We start from the raw sequence: 16,961 nt of genomic DNA on the forward strand, positions 1-16,961 counted from the left end.
GATCAATACTTTGCATCCTTCAATCCAATCAAGTTGACACTCAGTATTAACCACCACAGGAGGTTTATGTCCTTCTTTTTTGGAAATAATTTAAAAATATTTTTATTCTCTTCCTCATATTTTCTCCTTTTTCTCTCTTGAAGTATTATTTGGAGTAGACCCGTCTGGACCAGTATTCTACTTTGCTTGTTTCTTTGCCATTTCTATGCCATTTTACTTTACTTTCTGGGAGATTTTCCTAATTTTATCTTTCAACTCTCTATTGAGTTTTTCTCCTAAAGACTTTTTTAATTTCTAAGAGTTATAATTTTCCTTTAATTTTTTTTTTTGTCTGTTTTGGACTTACCTGCTAGAGACATTCTTCAGATCTTTGGAAATTCCTGTCTGTTTGTTCATCATTAAGACTGGAAGAGGAAAAACATGGAAATAACGAACAAGTGAGCAGTATTTCATGACCAAGCTGTATTGTAGGGTGGTCTGAGTGAGCTGTTCGGGAATCTCCCAATATCAGTGTCTTTACATATTTGCTAGTGGAATAATTTGATTCCCAGGGAAGTTACATTTTGCCCTGAGGGCAAGGGTTTGGCAAGCAGAGTCCTCTAAGCCAAGTAGAAGAAGATGGGCATGTGAATATTCTCTGCTTTCAATATCACTATTCATGAAATAAATCACTAGATTGTATATATGTACCCATATACATGTATATATAGACATGCATACATATATAGCTGATTCTTGTTATTCATGGATTCCCTATTTGCAAATTTACCTACTTGCTAAAACTTACTTGTAACCCTAACATCAGTACTCATGGCACTTTTATGGTCATTTTCAGACATGCACATAGTGATCAAAAAGTTGAGTTATCCAGCACATTTTCCCAGCTAAGGCTGAACAAGGTAATACTCTACTTTCTAGTTTTAATGCTCATAATGTACTCAAGTTCCTTCCATGGGCTATTTAGTGCCACATTTTCCACATTTTTGTGCTTTTTCTTTGGTGATTTCACTGTTTAAAATGGCCGTGTTAGTGGCTCACACCTGTAATCCAAGCACTTTGGGAGGCTGAGGCAGGAGGATCACTTGAGGCCAGGAGTTCGAGACCAGCCTGGCCAACATGGTGAAACCCCATCTCTACCAAAAATACAAAAAATTAGCCAGGTGTGGTGATGTGGGCCTGTGCTCCCAGCTACTCGGGAGGCTGAGGTGGGAGGATTGCTTGAATCTAGGAGTCAGAGATTGCAGTGCGCCAAGATCGCACCACTGTACTCCAGCCTGGGTGACAGAGCAAGACCTTGTCTCAAAGGTGGAAGGGGATGGGGAAAGGCCACCTAGCACAGTGCTGAAGTTCTGTCTGGTGTCCCTAAGCTGAAGGCTGTGATTTGCCCTAAGGAGAAAATATGTGCATTAGGTAAACATTCAGGCATGAGTTTACAGTGCTGTTGGCATGAGTTCAACATTACTGAATCAACACTATAAAGAAGGTGTCTTTAAACAGAAATACACATAAAACAAGGTTTTTGTATTGATCCATTGACAAAAAAAGACAGAAACATAACTCTGTATTTCCCCTAGTAGCCACAGTTCAGTATTTGCTAATTCAGTGCTCACAGTGAGTTTATAGAACTTAACTACCAAAAATAATGAGAATTGACTGTATGTATGTCTGTATCTATACCTACCTGTTTTTGCTGTAGTATTCATACCTTCAGACGTGCCTCATATTGACTAATGCACATACTGCTTATTTTTACCTTTCCAGAAAGCAGAATCACCTAGAGATGGGGAAGGGCATGTATCCAAGGAGCAGGAGAGTTGCGGTGTGGGGCAGGGGTTCGGGGCGGGGCATGATCTAGGAATCTTAACTTCTTTCAAAGAGCTTTCCCCTTGGTCCTCCATATTTTGACAGTCTCTTCCTCCTCATTCGCCTGCCCCAGTTGTAGAGGTACATGCTGTCCAGGAGTTCCTGTGACTTTTAAGAGTCTGTAGGGTGCATCTGGATCGTTCTCAGTTCTCCCTTACTGTTAGTTTGGGAAGTAGAGTTTGGTGTTGCTTTAAGTCCTCCAAGTCAGTTACAATGTCTATTAGCTTTCCAAATTTTAGGTTTCTTGTTTTCTTTCCTCCCTGTCCTATGTTTCTATGTCCCTTTGTCCCTTTACTGTAGCTTTGTTGGGGTTTAGGGAGAAAGCAAAATTAGATGGGAAGCTCTAAATTAGATAGGATCTGCTATCCTAACTGAGTCTTAATTCTTTTTCTTGTCTCATGACTCATGTTCCTGAGATAAATTTTATTGATAAGTTGAGGCCATTATTCCACCCCCTTGCCATAGGGCCTTGGAAGATGTTGATATTGCTAAATATTTGCATGTTCTGGACTGCAAAGAACTTAAGAATTCTGTGATTTGCAGGCATCTGAATGAGAAAGTGTCTTCCTTTTTCTTCTCTACCATGTTCCTTTAAGAAAATGTGGATAGCTTAGTTCTCTACAAAGCACTCTTAATTTCCAGCTCAAGAAAGGGAATATCTGGTCAGAAATAAAACTCTTTCAGTTTTAATCTAACCCTAATTCTCTCCATGCTTCTTTGTAATGTTTGTTTTTGTTTTTATTTTTATTTTTCCTGCTCATGTTGTCCCTGTTTTTTGTTTTTTGTTTTTTTGTTTGTTTGTTTTTTTTGTTTTTTTTTGAGATAGGGTCTAGCTCTGTTTCCCAGGCACAATCAATCATGGCTCACTGCAACCTCAGCCTCCTGGACTCAAGCAATTCTTCTTTGGCCTCAGCCTCCTGAGTAGCTGGGACCACAAGTGCATGCTACCATGCCTGGCTAATTTTTAAATTTTTTTGTAGAGATGAGGGTCTCACTGTGTTTCCCAGGCTGGTATTGAACTCCTGAGCTCAAGCAACCCTCTCACTTCAGCCTCCCAAAATGCTGGGATTATAGGTGTGAGCCACCATTCCTGGCCTATGTTTTATTTTTGATGTGTTAAACAAAGCTTTATCACTCCCAGATTACTTTCTGTTACTCATTTTTAATGTTTTCAAAGTTTACAAACCAATGTTTGAAAATAATAGCCACTATGATCGTTTACCAAGTATGATTCCAGGTAGACAGGAAAAGAAATCGCTGAGGTGATACTCATTGTTTTAGAACATCTTCTACCAAAGGGGTCCTTTTTTATTTTTTAAAAGGCACTCATTTGTTCTGATTTTTAAAACAGTAATGCATAATTCTCATTAAAAGTTTGGAAATACAGAAAACTAAAAGTAATATTCATCTTTATTCATACCCAAAGTAATTCCTCTTGTGTGCCCTTCCAGTCTTTATTAGTAAATATATGAATAAAAATGTTTCGTTAATATTTTTCCATGTTATTCTCCCACAAATTCCTTTAAATTAATATAAAAATGGTTCAGCAATTTTTGGCAACCTATTTCTGTCAGAGGCCAAGTAGTATCATTTTTGGCTTTGCAGGTCATATGGCCTTCATTAAAAGTATTAAAATCTGCTCTTGGAGCCAGAAAGCAGCAATAAATACTACGTATACAAATGAGCATGGCTGTGTTCCCATAAAACTTTATTTACGAAAAAAAAAAAAGGCTCAGATTTGGTCCACTGGCTACATTTTGCTGACCCCTAGATATTATTTTTAAACTTTTAATTTTGACATAATTATAGTTTTACAAAATGTTGCAAAACAGCACAGAGAGATAGTTGCTGGATGCCATTTACCCAGTTTTCCCCAAGTTACATCTTAAATAACTATAGTACAATATCAAAACCAGGAAACTGACATTAGTACAAGGTGTGTTCACAGTCTGCACAATTTGATAACATGCAAAACCACCTCACAATGAAGATACAGAACTATTCCATTATACAGAGATCTCCCTCATTCTAACCTCATAGAGTCACAATCACCTTCCACCTCACTCCCAATCATCTTTATCCTTTTAAAGTCTCTAATCTGTGTCCTATTTCTCTAATTTTGTCATTTTTTAATAAGTTATGCAGGTGAAATCACACAGCATGTGACCTTTGAAGATGGGCTCGTTTCACCTAATATTGAAATCCATCCAGGTTGTTGCATGTATCAGTGGTGTTCTTTTTCAGCTGGGCACGGTGGCTTACACCTGCAATCCCAATACTTTGGGAGGCCAAGATGGGAGGACTGCTGAAACCCAAGAGTTCGAGACCAGTCTGAGCAATATAGTGAGACCCCATCTCTACAAAAAATAAAAAAAGCTAGCTGGGTGTGGTGGCACATGCCTGTTGTCCCAGTCACTCAAGAAGCTGAGGTGAGAGGATTGCTTGAGTCCAGAAGGTAGAGGCTGTAATTGGCCGTGATTGTCCCACTGTACCCTAGCCTGGGCAAAAGACCGAAGTCCTGTCTCAAAAAAAAACAAAAACAAAAACACAAACGCATTTTTATTGCTGAGCAGTATTCCAGGCTCACCATTCACCTATTGAAAGGCATTTTGGGAGCTTCAAAAGGTTCTTTTAATGTTCTAGCAATCACCTATTCCATGTGATTCAATATACAAAACAAACACTGCAGACCTCATTGATCTCCATGTTTGATTCAGCTGGCTAGCTAGGTGTTCCCTTCCTTCCTTATACTCAAGCTTCTGAGTTGAATGTGGTTCAGAATGTGGTGGTCCATCTGTATCCAAGTATTGAATTGAATCATATCATTTGTATCTGTCAATATTTTAAACTCATTGAACTCACTGATTTCAACCAAAGGTCATTAATCCTCTAGGGACTTCTAGTTGCTTTGCAGGTGAGTACTAACATCTCTCTAGTTGTAGTGATGGTTGAATTAATAGTCTTAATACTTGGAAAGAGACTCAAATTCAAGTCCCAGTATTGCCACTTACTACCTACAGTCGTAGAGAAGTTACCTACTTGAGCCTCCGTTTGCTCATTTGTAAAATAAAAATAGTACTAACCCTGTCTCATAGGGTCACTGTGAGGATCACATGAGATAACATAGTAAAGCACCACACAAATGTTACTGTAATATTCATAAAAATAGATTATCCTTCACTAGTGTTTTAGAAAGAGCAGCAGTAGTTTTATAATCAAGATGAGTAGTTTCAGGTTGTGGTACCCTTGCTTAAAAATATGTACACATATTTTATATACATTTATATATATTTAGATGAAGTTTTACAAACTGCACCAAAAGAACAGGGAGGGCAAGAGGTATTTCTGTGTGCTGCGATGGATGACCTGTGTTGAAAATACAATACCAATTAGCAGATGTGAGAAGAAATCATTTAAATCAACAATGTCTGTAGCAGGCTACCCATCTGCTTCCTGTTAACTAGGGCTTCCTTTTTCAAACTGTCTTCCTTGGTTTCCATGACCCTGTTCTCTCCTGTTTCTCCTCCTGGCTTATCATCATCATTTTCTTGGCCCTAAATATAAGTTTCCCTAAGGATCATCTCTGCACTTCTCTTTCCATGACTTCTTCCCTGGCAATATCATGCCTTTACTTCATTTCTCAAAGCCTACATCTGTGTCTCTAACCCTGACCTCCCTCATTTCCATCCTGCTGGCTGGACAACTCTATTTCAACTCAGTGTTTCCAAAGCTGAGGTCATTTTTCTTCCTAAGATGGCCCTTCTTTTCAAGTTTCCTGTTTCTATCCCACACCCCAGCATCTTCTCAGTCCTTCTGCCTCTAAACGTAGAACAATCCTCAAGCATTCTTCTCTCTTTGCCACCTCCTACCCTCCACAAATCTAATTATGCTGTTGACTCTTTGATACAGAATCATTCATCTCCTCTTTCTTTTCCATTTCAGGCCTCCACCTTCAGCTTTTTTGTGTGTATGTGGGGGAGACAGGGTCTTGCTCTGTCTCCTAGGCTGGAGTGCAGTGTTATGATCATGGCTCACTGCAACCTCTGCCTCCTGGGCTCAAGTGATCCTCACCTCAGCCTCCTGAGTAACTGGGACCACAGGTGTAAGCCACCAAGCCCGACTAATTTTTTATTTTGTGTAGAGACACAATCTCCCTATGTTGCCCAAGTTGGTCTCAAATCCCTAGGCTCAAGCAATCCTCCTGCTTCAGCCTCCCATAGTGTTGGGATTACAGGTGTGAGCCACCACATCTGACCCACCTGCAGCTTTTTCCCTAAACTCCGCTTTTCTCCCACTATACTCGCAATCCATTTGCCCTTCCTTGCCTTTCTCACATCAGTCTTCCACAGTTCTATTCTTCCAACTTAATGTCCCTTGTTACTTTCCTTGCATGTAGAGTAAAGCCCAGATGATTGGTCTAATATAAAGTCTATGCTCAGACCTCAAACTGCTGTTTTTATTAACCTAAGATATCATAGCTTTGATCAAAGTGCTTTTTAAATCTTTACAAATTTGACGCCTGATGAACCAAAAGGAAGTAATACAAAAAACGCTTTTTCAGAATTTCATAATATTTTGTTTTTCTCATGCTACTTTTCTAATGTCATTCATTTATCTGCATACTTTTTTCTACACTGGTCCCATGTATGATTTCTCCCAATATTTCCACAGAATTGCATATAGCCAATATCTATTTATCGAACGAATGACTGTTTCTATGTTACAAATTCAATTCTTGCTTGGCCCATGCATTCAATCAATAATTATTGAGTACCTTACTATGGGTCAAGTACTTGGAGGCATTGGGCATAAAATAGGCACATTCTCAGCCTTCACAGAACTTGCCTTCTAGTAGGAATCCCAAGGATGTTACCACTGGATTATTTATGACTGACCTTATACTAAGGTATTTTTTGCTTATGTCTCAAGCAAAGTTATCAAGCACTTCATTTAAGAATATATTAAATATTAAATCAAATAATTATACTCTGGTTGCCTGAAGATATGGAATTTACTTGTTTAGTGATATGAGTTTATATCAGGAAAGGAAAACACAGGTGAGTTTACACAGGGTCTTCACAAGGGGAAGAAGCGGTTGGTGGGGAGGGAAAAGAGAGTGAGCATATCAAGCTATTGAGGTCACCTCCAGTCAGTCATTTCTTCTTGGCCAGGCAATTCCATGAAACTAACATAATGTGCTCTTGAATTTTACACAGATGGCAATCAGGAGTTATTTCCCTGTGAAGTCTGTGGAAGACGCTTTGCAGCAGATGTTCTGGTAAACATAAAGACGTTTTGTAGATGTGTTTCATTGGACTTAAATGAACTGTCAAGTCAATGAGGAGGCGGCAGTGCAAAGATTAAAGACAGATGTGGAGGGGAAGCAAGGGAAGAGGAGAAGTACATAACCTATGGCTGGTGGGCCCAGAGAACACTGAGGCAGATTGATGCTGCCTCACTCAAAAGCGACCCTGTTGAACATGGTCCTCTTGAAATGATGCCAGATGGAAGTCTCTTGGCATCGTCAATGATCCCTCAAGAGGTTTTGGCTCTTCCGCCTTTTCTTTAAGCATCAAAAATTCAAATTTCAAGGCCAAAGCACCAGGGAAATTAGCTAGTCAAGAGGAATGAGCATTGAATTTTAGACATCTGGAAACTTGGCTTTTAGCCGCAAATTTGTCACTAATCCTGACAAGTCCTTTAACCTTCCTGTTTTCTGCTTTGCCACGTATACAGAACCTTCCAATTTCAGGGTTTTTATACCATTTGAACAAAATGATACATGGATGTAAGACCTGTTCCCAGATCTAATTGTTGTCCAGATTCAAGCTAATGACATGTCAAGTCCCCTGATTGATGACTATAAAGTTGAATAAAAGCTTGATTTATTTCAAAATTAGGGAATCAAATAGATGACATGCCCCAATATTATAAAGGGGTTCCCAAGAAAGATCATTTTTTTCAAAAAGAAAATCTAAGATGATAATACAGCTGTAAGTTGGGACATTTTAGATAAAGGAGACTTATCTGGAACTTAAAGGATGTGAACTGTAAGCCTGACTATGTTTGGGACAAAAGACTATAAAATGAGGTTGTAGGTTTTATTTTTCTGAGGAATTTAAAAAACGAAACAGCTGTCTTTTAGTTAACTGTGGTTAGAGCTTCCTGAAACTAGAGGGAGAGCTTGCGGAGCTGGTTGTGGCCCTGTAGCCCACCAGTGTGTGTCACTGCCTTTGCCAGCCTGGAGCTGCACCCCCAGCCGAGAATCAGTTTGAGACCTGGGAGGTTCCATTTGCAGAGGGAACTCTAAATGTCAAGTACATCTTGGATACTTTTGAGTTTCATTTCCTAAGCCTATTTCTAAGCTATGGAGGGCATTGATCAAATGATTTGATCTTTCTCTCTCCTTTAGCTTAAAATGCATGGCTTGTTCTTAGCCAGTGCAGTGATTTTTATAGAGCTTGTATTTTGTGGGGTCTTACAAAGCTACTGTGTCAATGACAACTATTACGTTTCACACATCCACCAAGGGAGAGGGCAAAGGTCCCATAGTGGTACAGTAGCATACTTTATACAGATGGTACACAGGCAAAGCTCTGCGTGTTAGCTTCTCAGTTTTTGTATCAGAAATGTTGAATACTTGAAGGATTACTGGTTGGAGTAAAAAGTATACTGCCCACATTTGAGTTAAACATATGAACCCAAATTTGAAGTAAGTCTTTTAGCTATAAAGGCATTTTATTGTCTTTGCTCAAACACAGTATCTAGTTATATGTAACGTGGATGAGAAGAGTCAGATGGATTCGCTCTGCTGTGACCTGTTAGAGAATGAACTAGGCTCTGAGGAGCAAACATCGTCCCTGGAGTAGGGGCTGTCTAGGAATGCCTAGGCATTAAAAACTGATTGTGCACTTTAGAAATTCCAATCCCTACCCTTCATTTTCTAGGAAAGGCATGGACCAATATGTAAAAAACTCTTCAACAGAAAGCGTAAACCTTTCAATTCTTTGAAGCAAAGATTACAGGGCACCGACATTCCTACTGTGAAGAAGACTCCACAATCCAAGGTACTCCTGATATCTTCTTTATTGTTTGTTATTACATTCTGTGGGACTCTAAGGCCTATTTCTGGGACTTCTGGTTTCATTTTTGCTTGATAATGCAGTAATGTAACTGTAATCCACCTTTACTGTTTTCTTTATAATCTTGCTCACTTAGATTTCCAAATATACTTCAGATATTTTCCAGATGTAGCAAAAAATAATCTTGTTTATGTTTTCGTTAGAGTGGCTTTAAATCTAGCAATTAACTTGAGAAGAAAGTCACTTTTAATGTTATATTTGTCTTTCTTTAAAGTTTTATAGTTTCTTTATTTTTCTGAATTTTCTTTTGTGTTTTCCCTCACTATTATGGCCTGCAAATTATATTACTGTATTTTCCAAACCACTTTAAGGAGTACTTTTGAAAAAGAAACTCTCCTTTTCTCCAATTTTCACAGTTCTGTTTCCTGTGAATTCAAATTCCAGCTTTAAACAAAATTGTAATGGAGAGGTATATAGTCTAGGGTATTATTTGTTGGTTTTATTTTTTACAGTCTCCACCTGTGAGGAAGTCTAACTGGAGACAACAACATGAAGACTTTATTAACACAATCCGATCAGCAAAGCAGTGTACGCTAGCCATTAAAGAAGGCCGACCCCTCCCACCTCCACCCCCTCCAACCTCGAACCCAGGTGTGTGGACATTTTGGGTTGCTTTTGAGGCTATGCTTGACTTTTGACCAAATCATCATGCCCTTTATGCACTCTGAAATTGACAATAACAATTACATAGAAGTAATTTTATTAATTATATAAAAGTAAACATCCTATTTTTTTCAGTTCTGCATAAAGATTTTGTCTCAACATGGGAACACCAGCGTAGCTGTGCTGTAGTATTACATAACTCCAAGGGACACCAGACACCTCTTAGCTGATAGGCATGGAGCTATGCAGAGCAAGCTAACCAACTCTGCAACAGCTCCGTCGTGTCAGATACCCACAGCTCTTTTTCTTTTCCCGGGTAAAATTCCCAAAACATGAAATTTAGTATTTTAACCATTTGAAGCTGTACAATTTAGTGGTCCACAGCTTTTTTTTTTTTTAATGGAAACATTTTATTTGAAAATTTAAAAATCTGTAGAAAAGAGGAAGGAATAGTACACATGCCCTCCACTGAAACTTGGCAATTGTTGACGTTGTTGCCATAATTTCTCCCTTTCTCTTTTTTATCTTTGGCAAAACTATTTAAAAGTAAGTTCCAAGCAACATCAATACTTTATCGTTGGCTATTTTAGTGTGTATCTCTTAAGTTCATTTTCCTGCATAATCTCAATACTATTATCACACTTGATATATATTAATATGTTTTCCCAATTACTTTAAGAATGTTTTTTAAAGCTCTCTTCTCACCCATATTCAGCCACAATCCAGGATCCAATCACAGTTTACATATTACCTTTTGTTATCTCTTCAGTCTTTATTAAATCTTGAACAACATCCCTACCAGGCTATTTATCTTTTACAATGTCTCATGTTCTGTATTTCTCCACTTATTTAGTCATATCGGTAAACTTTTTCCTCTATCTCATCTTTCTGTAAACTGGAAGTTAGGGCTAGAATCTCAATGAGATTAACATAAATATTAATATGATTATTAATATATCAATATTAATCTCATCAGATACAATATATGACTTGCAAATATTGTCTCCAATTCTGTGGACTGTTATTTCTCTCTCTCTTGATAATGGCCTTTACTACACAAAAGTTTTTTGTTTTGATGATGTCCAATGTATCTGTTTTTTCTTTTGTTGCCTGTGATTTTGATGTCATATCCAGAAATTAATCACCAAATCTACATCATGAAGCTTGCCCATGCTTTCTTCTTTTGGTTTTAGCTCTTATGTTTAGATTTTTAAAAATCTATTTTAAGTCTATTTTTGTGTGTGATATAAGTTTTCAACATCATTTTTTGCATGTGGCTATCCAGTTATCTCAGCACCATTTGTTAAAAAGACTTTTCTTCCCCATTGAATAATTTTGGCACCATTATCAAAAGTCACTCAATCATATGTTTGAGGATTTATTTCTGGGCTCTCTGTTCTATTCCATTGGTCTAGATGTCTGTCTTTATGCCAGTACCAAAATGTTTTGATTACTGTAGCATTCTAGTAATTTTGACACAAGGAAATTTGAGTTCTGCAAAATACACTCAAGATTGTTTTTGCTATTTAAGGTCCTTTGAGATTCCATATGAATTTTAGGATTTTTGTTCTGTTTCTGGAAAAATATTATAATGAAATTTTGTTAGGGATTGAATTGAATATATAGAATGTTTTGGGTAGTATTGTCATCTTAATAATATTAAGTTTTCCAATCCATGAACATGGGATGTCTTTCTATTATTTACAGCTTCTTTAATTTCTTTTAGCAAAATATTGTAGTTTTCAATGGACAAGTCTTTCACTTCATTGGTTAAATTTATTTCTAAGTATTTTATTCATTTTGACATTATTATAAATGGAATTTTTAACTTTCTTTTCAGATTGTTCATTTTTAGTGTATGAAAATGTAACAGATCATTGTATGTTGACTTTGTATCCTATAACTTGTGCTGAATTCATTTATAATATTATTTATGATAGTGTTTTTGTGGGATCTATAGGATTTTCTACAATAAGATTATGTCACCTGAAACAGAGATAATTTTACTTCTCCCTTCCCAATTGATATGTCTTTTATTTCTTTTTCGAACCTAAATCCTCTGGCTAGAACTTTTAGTACTATATTGAATAGGAGTTGCCAAAGTAGACACCCTTGTCTTGTGTTTTCCATTGAGGATAATATCAGTTATGGGTTATGACTTACTTTTTAAAGCATAAATAATAGCATATAATGGGTATTATAACATGGAAGTGAAATGTATGACAACAATAGCACAAGGTTGAGTGAGGAAAATGGACATATATTGTAAGGTTCTTACATTATACATGAATAGGTATAGTGTCATTTAAAGGTAGACTATTGTATGGTAAAGATACCTATTGTAAGCTCTAGAGTAACCACTAAAAAATACTGCAATTTAGTTAATAAGACAATACATGGAGTAGAGATAAAATTGTAAAAAAGTTCAATCCAAAGGGGGAAAAAGGCACAAAGAGCAGGTGGGATAAAGACAAATAACAAGATGGTAGGCTTAAACGTAACCATATGCATAATTGCATATTAATGGCCTACAGACTCCAGATAAAAGACAGAAATTGTCAAACTGAATAGTAAAGCAAGACCCAACTATAAGTTTTCCATAAGAAAAACACATTGATATAAAGACACAAGTAAGTTAAGAGCATGGGAAAAGATATACATGCAGACAATAATCATAAAACTGGAATGACTGTATTAATATAGCACGAAGTTAACTGCAGGGCAAGTATTAACAGATGATGATTCAAAAGATAAATACATCAAGAAGACCTTTCAGTTTTAAATGTTTATATGCCTAGTAACAGCTTCTAAGAATGTGAAACAAAAACTGACAAAACTGGAAGGAGAAGTAGACAGATTCACAATTATATTTGGAGATTTTATCACTCCTCTCTTAGTAACTGATAGAATACACAGCAGGAAAATCAGTAAAGATATAGAAGAGTTGAGCAACAGTAACCAATTTGACCTAATTGACATTTATACTTATCCTATGACACATAGCCACAGCAGAAGACACAGTGTTTTCAAGTATACATAAAACAGTCACCCAAGAGAGACCATATACAGGACCACAAAGTAGATCTCAAATTTAGAATTGACATCATACATAATATATTCTTGGATCAGAATGGAATTAAATTAGAAATGTATGACAAAATATATCTTGACTATTTGGAAATCAACAAGTCATTCCTAAACCTATGGATCTAAGAAGAAATCACAAGATAAATTAGAAAGTATTTTTAACTGAGTGATAATGAAAACATCTAACTTTGTGGGATGCAGCTTAATTAATTCTTAGAAGGAATTTTATAGCTTTAAATGTTTGTAATAGAAAAGAGAAAAGGTTTACTTCAATTATCTTAAACTTTCTCTTTAAAAGATTAGGAAAAGAACAAATGAGACCTAAATTAAGTCAAAAGAAGAAAATGACATAATTCATTAAATTAACAAAATATTTTTAAAAGCATATGATCATCTCAATAGAGAAAAAGCCTTCCACAAAGTGTAACTCCTTACACATTAAAAACAATACAAAAAAAAACCAAAAAACAAAAAAACAAACTTCTCAGCAAGGTAGAATTAGGAAGGAATTTCCTTCATGAAGGTCATCCTTGAGAAATCTGCAGCTAACATCACACTTAATAGTGAAAAACTGAACACTTTCTCACTGAGATCAGGAAAAAAACAAGGATGTTCATTCTGACTACTTCTATTCAACACTGTACTATTGATAATGCTCAGTGTAATAAGGCAAAAAAAAATCAATTAAAATATTATATTTATATGTAAAAAGCATGTAAATTGGGGAAGAAGATGTAAAACTATCTTTATTCACAGACAACATAATCATGAATGAGTATATATAGAAAAGTCTAGGGAACTACAAAAAAGCTACTGGAATTAAAGTGAATTTAACAATGTTTCAGGATATAAGGTATACACAGGCGAGTTGTAGTTCTATATACTAGACATAAACAATTAAACAATGAAATTTAAGGCTGGGCGTGGCAGCTCATACCTGTAATTCCAGCACTTTGGGAGACCGAGGCGGGTGGATCACAAGGTCAGGAGTTCGAGACCAGCCTGGCCAAGATGGCAAAACCCAGTCTCTACTTAAAAAAAATACAAAAATTAGCCAGGTGCAGTGGCGGGTGCCTGTAATCCCAGCTACTCCGGAGGCTGAGTCAGGAGAATCACTTGAACTGGGAGGCAGAGGTTGCAGTGAGCTGAGATCGTACCACTGCACTTTAGCCTGGGCGACAGAGCAAGACTCCATCTCAAAAAAAAAAAAAAAGAAAGAAAAGAAAGAAATGTAATAAATTTATAATAACATAAAAAATAGTAAATATTTAGGGGTATATTTAATGAAATATATGAAGAATCTATAAAATGAAAATCTTATAGCATTCCTTCAAGAAATTAAAGAGGACCAGACTAAATGGTGAGATGTACCATTTTTCTGGTTTGGAAGACTCAAGATTGTGTTATGATGTCAGTTCTACCCAAATTAGCCTATGGATTAAATGCAATTCTAATAGAAATACCTAGAAGTTATTTTTGCTGAGTAGAACTAGCTGGCCGGGTGTGGTGGCTCATGCCTGTAATCCTAATACTTTGGGAGGCCGAGGCGGGTAGATCACTTGAGGTCAAGAGTTCGAGACCAGCTTGTTCAACACAGGGAAACCCTGCCTCTACTAAAAATACAAAAAATTAGCTGGATGTGGTGGCGGGCATCTGTAATCCCTGCTACTCCGGAGGCTGAGGCAGGAGAATCCAGGAGGCAGAGGTTGCAGTGAGCAGAGATGGTGCCACTGCACTCCAGTCTGGGTGACAAGAGCGAAATTCAGTCTCAAAAAAAAAAAAAAAAAAAAAAAAGAAAGAAAGAAAGAAAAGAAAGAAATTGACTAGCTGATTCAAAAATCTTATGGAAATGGAAAGGATCTGGAATACGCAAGATAGTTTTTTTTTTTTTTGAGACGGAGTCTCACTCTGTCGCCCGGGCTGGAGTGCAGTGGCACAATCTCAGCTCACTGCAAGCTCCACCTCCCGGGTTTACACCATTCTCCTGCCTCAGCCTCCTGTGTAGCTGGGACTACAGGCGCCCGCCACCTCGCCCGGCTAGTTTTTTGTATTTTTTAGTGGAGACGGGGTTTCACCGTGTTAGCCAGGATGGTCTCGATCTCCTGACCTCGTGATCCGCCCGTCTCGGTCTCCCAAAGTGCTGGGATTACAGGCTTGAGCCACCGCGCCGGGCCAAGATAGTTTTTTAAAAAGCATAAAATTAGAGTATTTACATTACCTGATGTCAAGACTTATTGTAACATTACAGTGATCATGACAACTTGGTGTTGGTGTATCAATTTAACAGAAAATAGAATCTAGATACAGATACCCCCCTATCTGTAGGTAATCGATTTTCTTAAAAGATGCCAAGGTAATTTACTGGGGGAAAGGCTAGTCTTATCAACAGATGATGGTGGAACAACGGATATCCATATGGAAAAATGAACCTTGATTCTTATACCATTGTCTTAATCTGTTTGTGTTGCTGTCAAGAAATACCCGAGGCTGGGTAATTTATAAAGAAAAGGGGTTTATTTGGCTTACAGTTCTGCAGGTTGTACAAGAAGCATGGCACTGCATCTGCTTCTCTTGAGGATCTCAGGAAGTCTCCAATAATGATGGAAGGTGAAGGGGAGCAGGCATCACATGTCAAGAGAGAAAGCAAGAAGGAGGGGAAGGAGGTGGGAAGGAGGAGTGACAGGCTCTTCTTCTTCTTTTTTTTTTTTTTGAGAGGGAGTCTCACTCTGTCACCCAGGCTGGAGTGCAGTGGCATGATATCAGCTCACTGCAACCTCCACCTCTCAGGCTCAAGCCATCCTCCCACCTCAGCCTCCCTAGTAGCTGGGACCACAGATGCATGCCACCGCGCCTGGCTAATTTTTTTGTATTCTTGGTAGATGTGGGGTTTCTCCATGTTGCCCAGGCTGGTCTTGAATTCCTGGGCTCAAGCAATCCGCCTGCCTTGGGCTCGCAAAGTGTTGGGATTACAGGTTTGAGCCACTGCACCCAGCCCAGGCTCTTCTTAACAATAAGTTGTGATGGGAGGTAATAGAGCAAGAACTCACTCCATACCAAAAGGACAGCACCAAGCTTGTTCATAAGAGATCCACCCCCATGATCCAAACAGCTCCCACTAGGCCTGCCTCCAACATTGAAGATCAAATTTCAACATGAGATTTGAAGGGGACACATATCTAAACTGTATCAACCACATATAAAAAGTCATTCAAAAAGGATCATTGACCTAATATAATGGTTACAACTAATGACCAACAAAGATTTGCCAGGCAGAACACAAAATCCACTAATAATTTTTTTTAAAAAAAGGAAATTAGCAAATTAGGCCTTACCAAAATTAAAAATTTCAGTTTGAGACTTAAGAAAATGAATCTGGTCTAAAGAAATGATCAATAAAGAAAACAACAACAACAACAAAAATGGAAAGGCAAGTTACAGACAGGGAGACAAATATTCATAATATGCATATCTGACATAACAGGAATATATAAAGAACTCTTAAAACTCAGTAATGAGACAACCCAATCAGAAAAGGTCAAGAGATGTATTTGAACAGACACATCACAAAATAATAGCCAATAAGCACATGAAAAGATACTCAACATCATTTTCATTAGGAAAATGCAAATTAAAAACCATGAGATACCACTACACATCCACTTCAATGGCTAAAATTAAAGACTGACAATACAATGCCTGTAATCCCAGCACTTTGGGAGGACGAGGTGGGTGGATCTCTTGAGGCCGGGAGTTCGAGACCAGCCCGGCCAACATGGCAAACCCTGTCTCTACTAAAAATACAAAAAATTTAGCCGGGCATGGTGGCTCACTCCTGTAATCCCAGCTACTTGGGAGGCTAAGGCATGATAATCATTTGAACCTGGAGGCAGAGGTTGCAGTGAGCAGAGATTGTGCTAATGCACTCCAGCCTGGGTGACAGAGCAAGACTCTGTCTCAAAAAAGAAAGAAGAAAAAGACTGACACTGTTAAGTGTTTGCTATGATGTGGACCAACTGGAAGTCTCATATGCTGCTGATAGAAGTATAAAATAGTACAACCACTTTGCACTGGTATTTTCTTAATAAGTTAAACATACACTTAGCCTATACAGCAATTCCATTTCTTGATATTTATACAAAAAATGAAACGTGTCCATAAAAAATATTTACATGAATGTTAGCGTAAGCAAGCTTTATTCATATAGCGTAAACTGGAAACAACTAAAAATATCTGTCAACAATTGAATAGGTAAACAGATTGTGGAAT

General features: G+C 37.6%; 1 protein-coding gene across 1 annotated transcript in view; it reads left to right on the forward strand.

Annotated features, from left to right (window-relative positions):
- ZC2HC1B (zinc finger C2HC-type containing 1B) overlaps nucleotides 1–16,961 on the forward strand; it is a 65,876-nt gene that overhangs the window by 12,744 nt on the left and 36,171 nt on the right. The window contains exons 2-4 of the mRNA XM_015137220.3: nucleotides 7,080–7,141; nucleotides 8,811–8,930; nucleotides 9,458–9,596. Of these exons, the coding sequence (XP_014992706.3) occupies nucleotides 7,080–7,141; nucleotides 8,811–8,930; nucleotides 9,458–9,596 (321 nt within the window). The remainder of the gene's footprint in view (nucleotides 1–7,079; nucleotides 7,142–8,810; nucleotides 8,931–9,457; nucleotides 9,597–16,961) is intronic.

Source organism: Macaca mulatta, chromosome 4 (genome assembly GCF_049350105.2).
Source record: "Macaca mulatta isolate MMU2019108-1 chromosome 4, T2T-MMU8v2.0, whole genome shotgun sequence".
In the NCBI taxonomy this organism is placed as follows: domain Eukaryota; kingdom Metazoa; phylum Chordata; class Mammalia; order Primates; family Cercopithecidae; genus Macaca; species Macaca mulatta.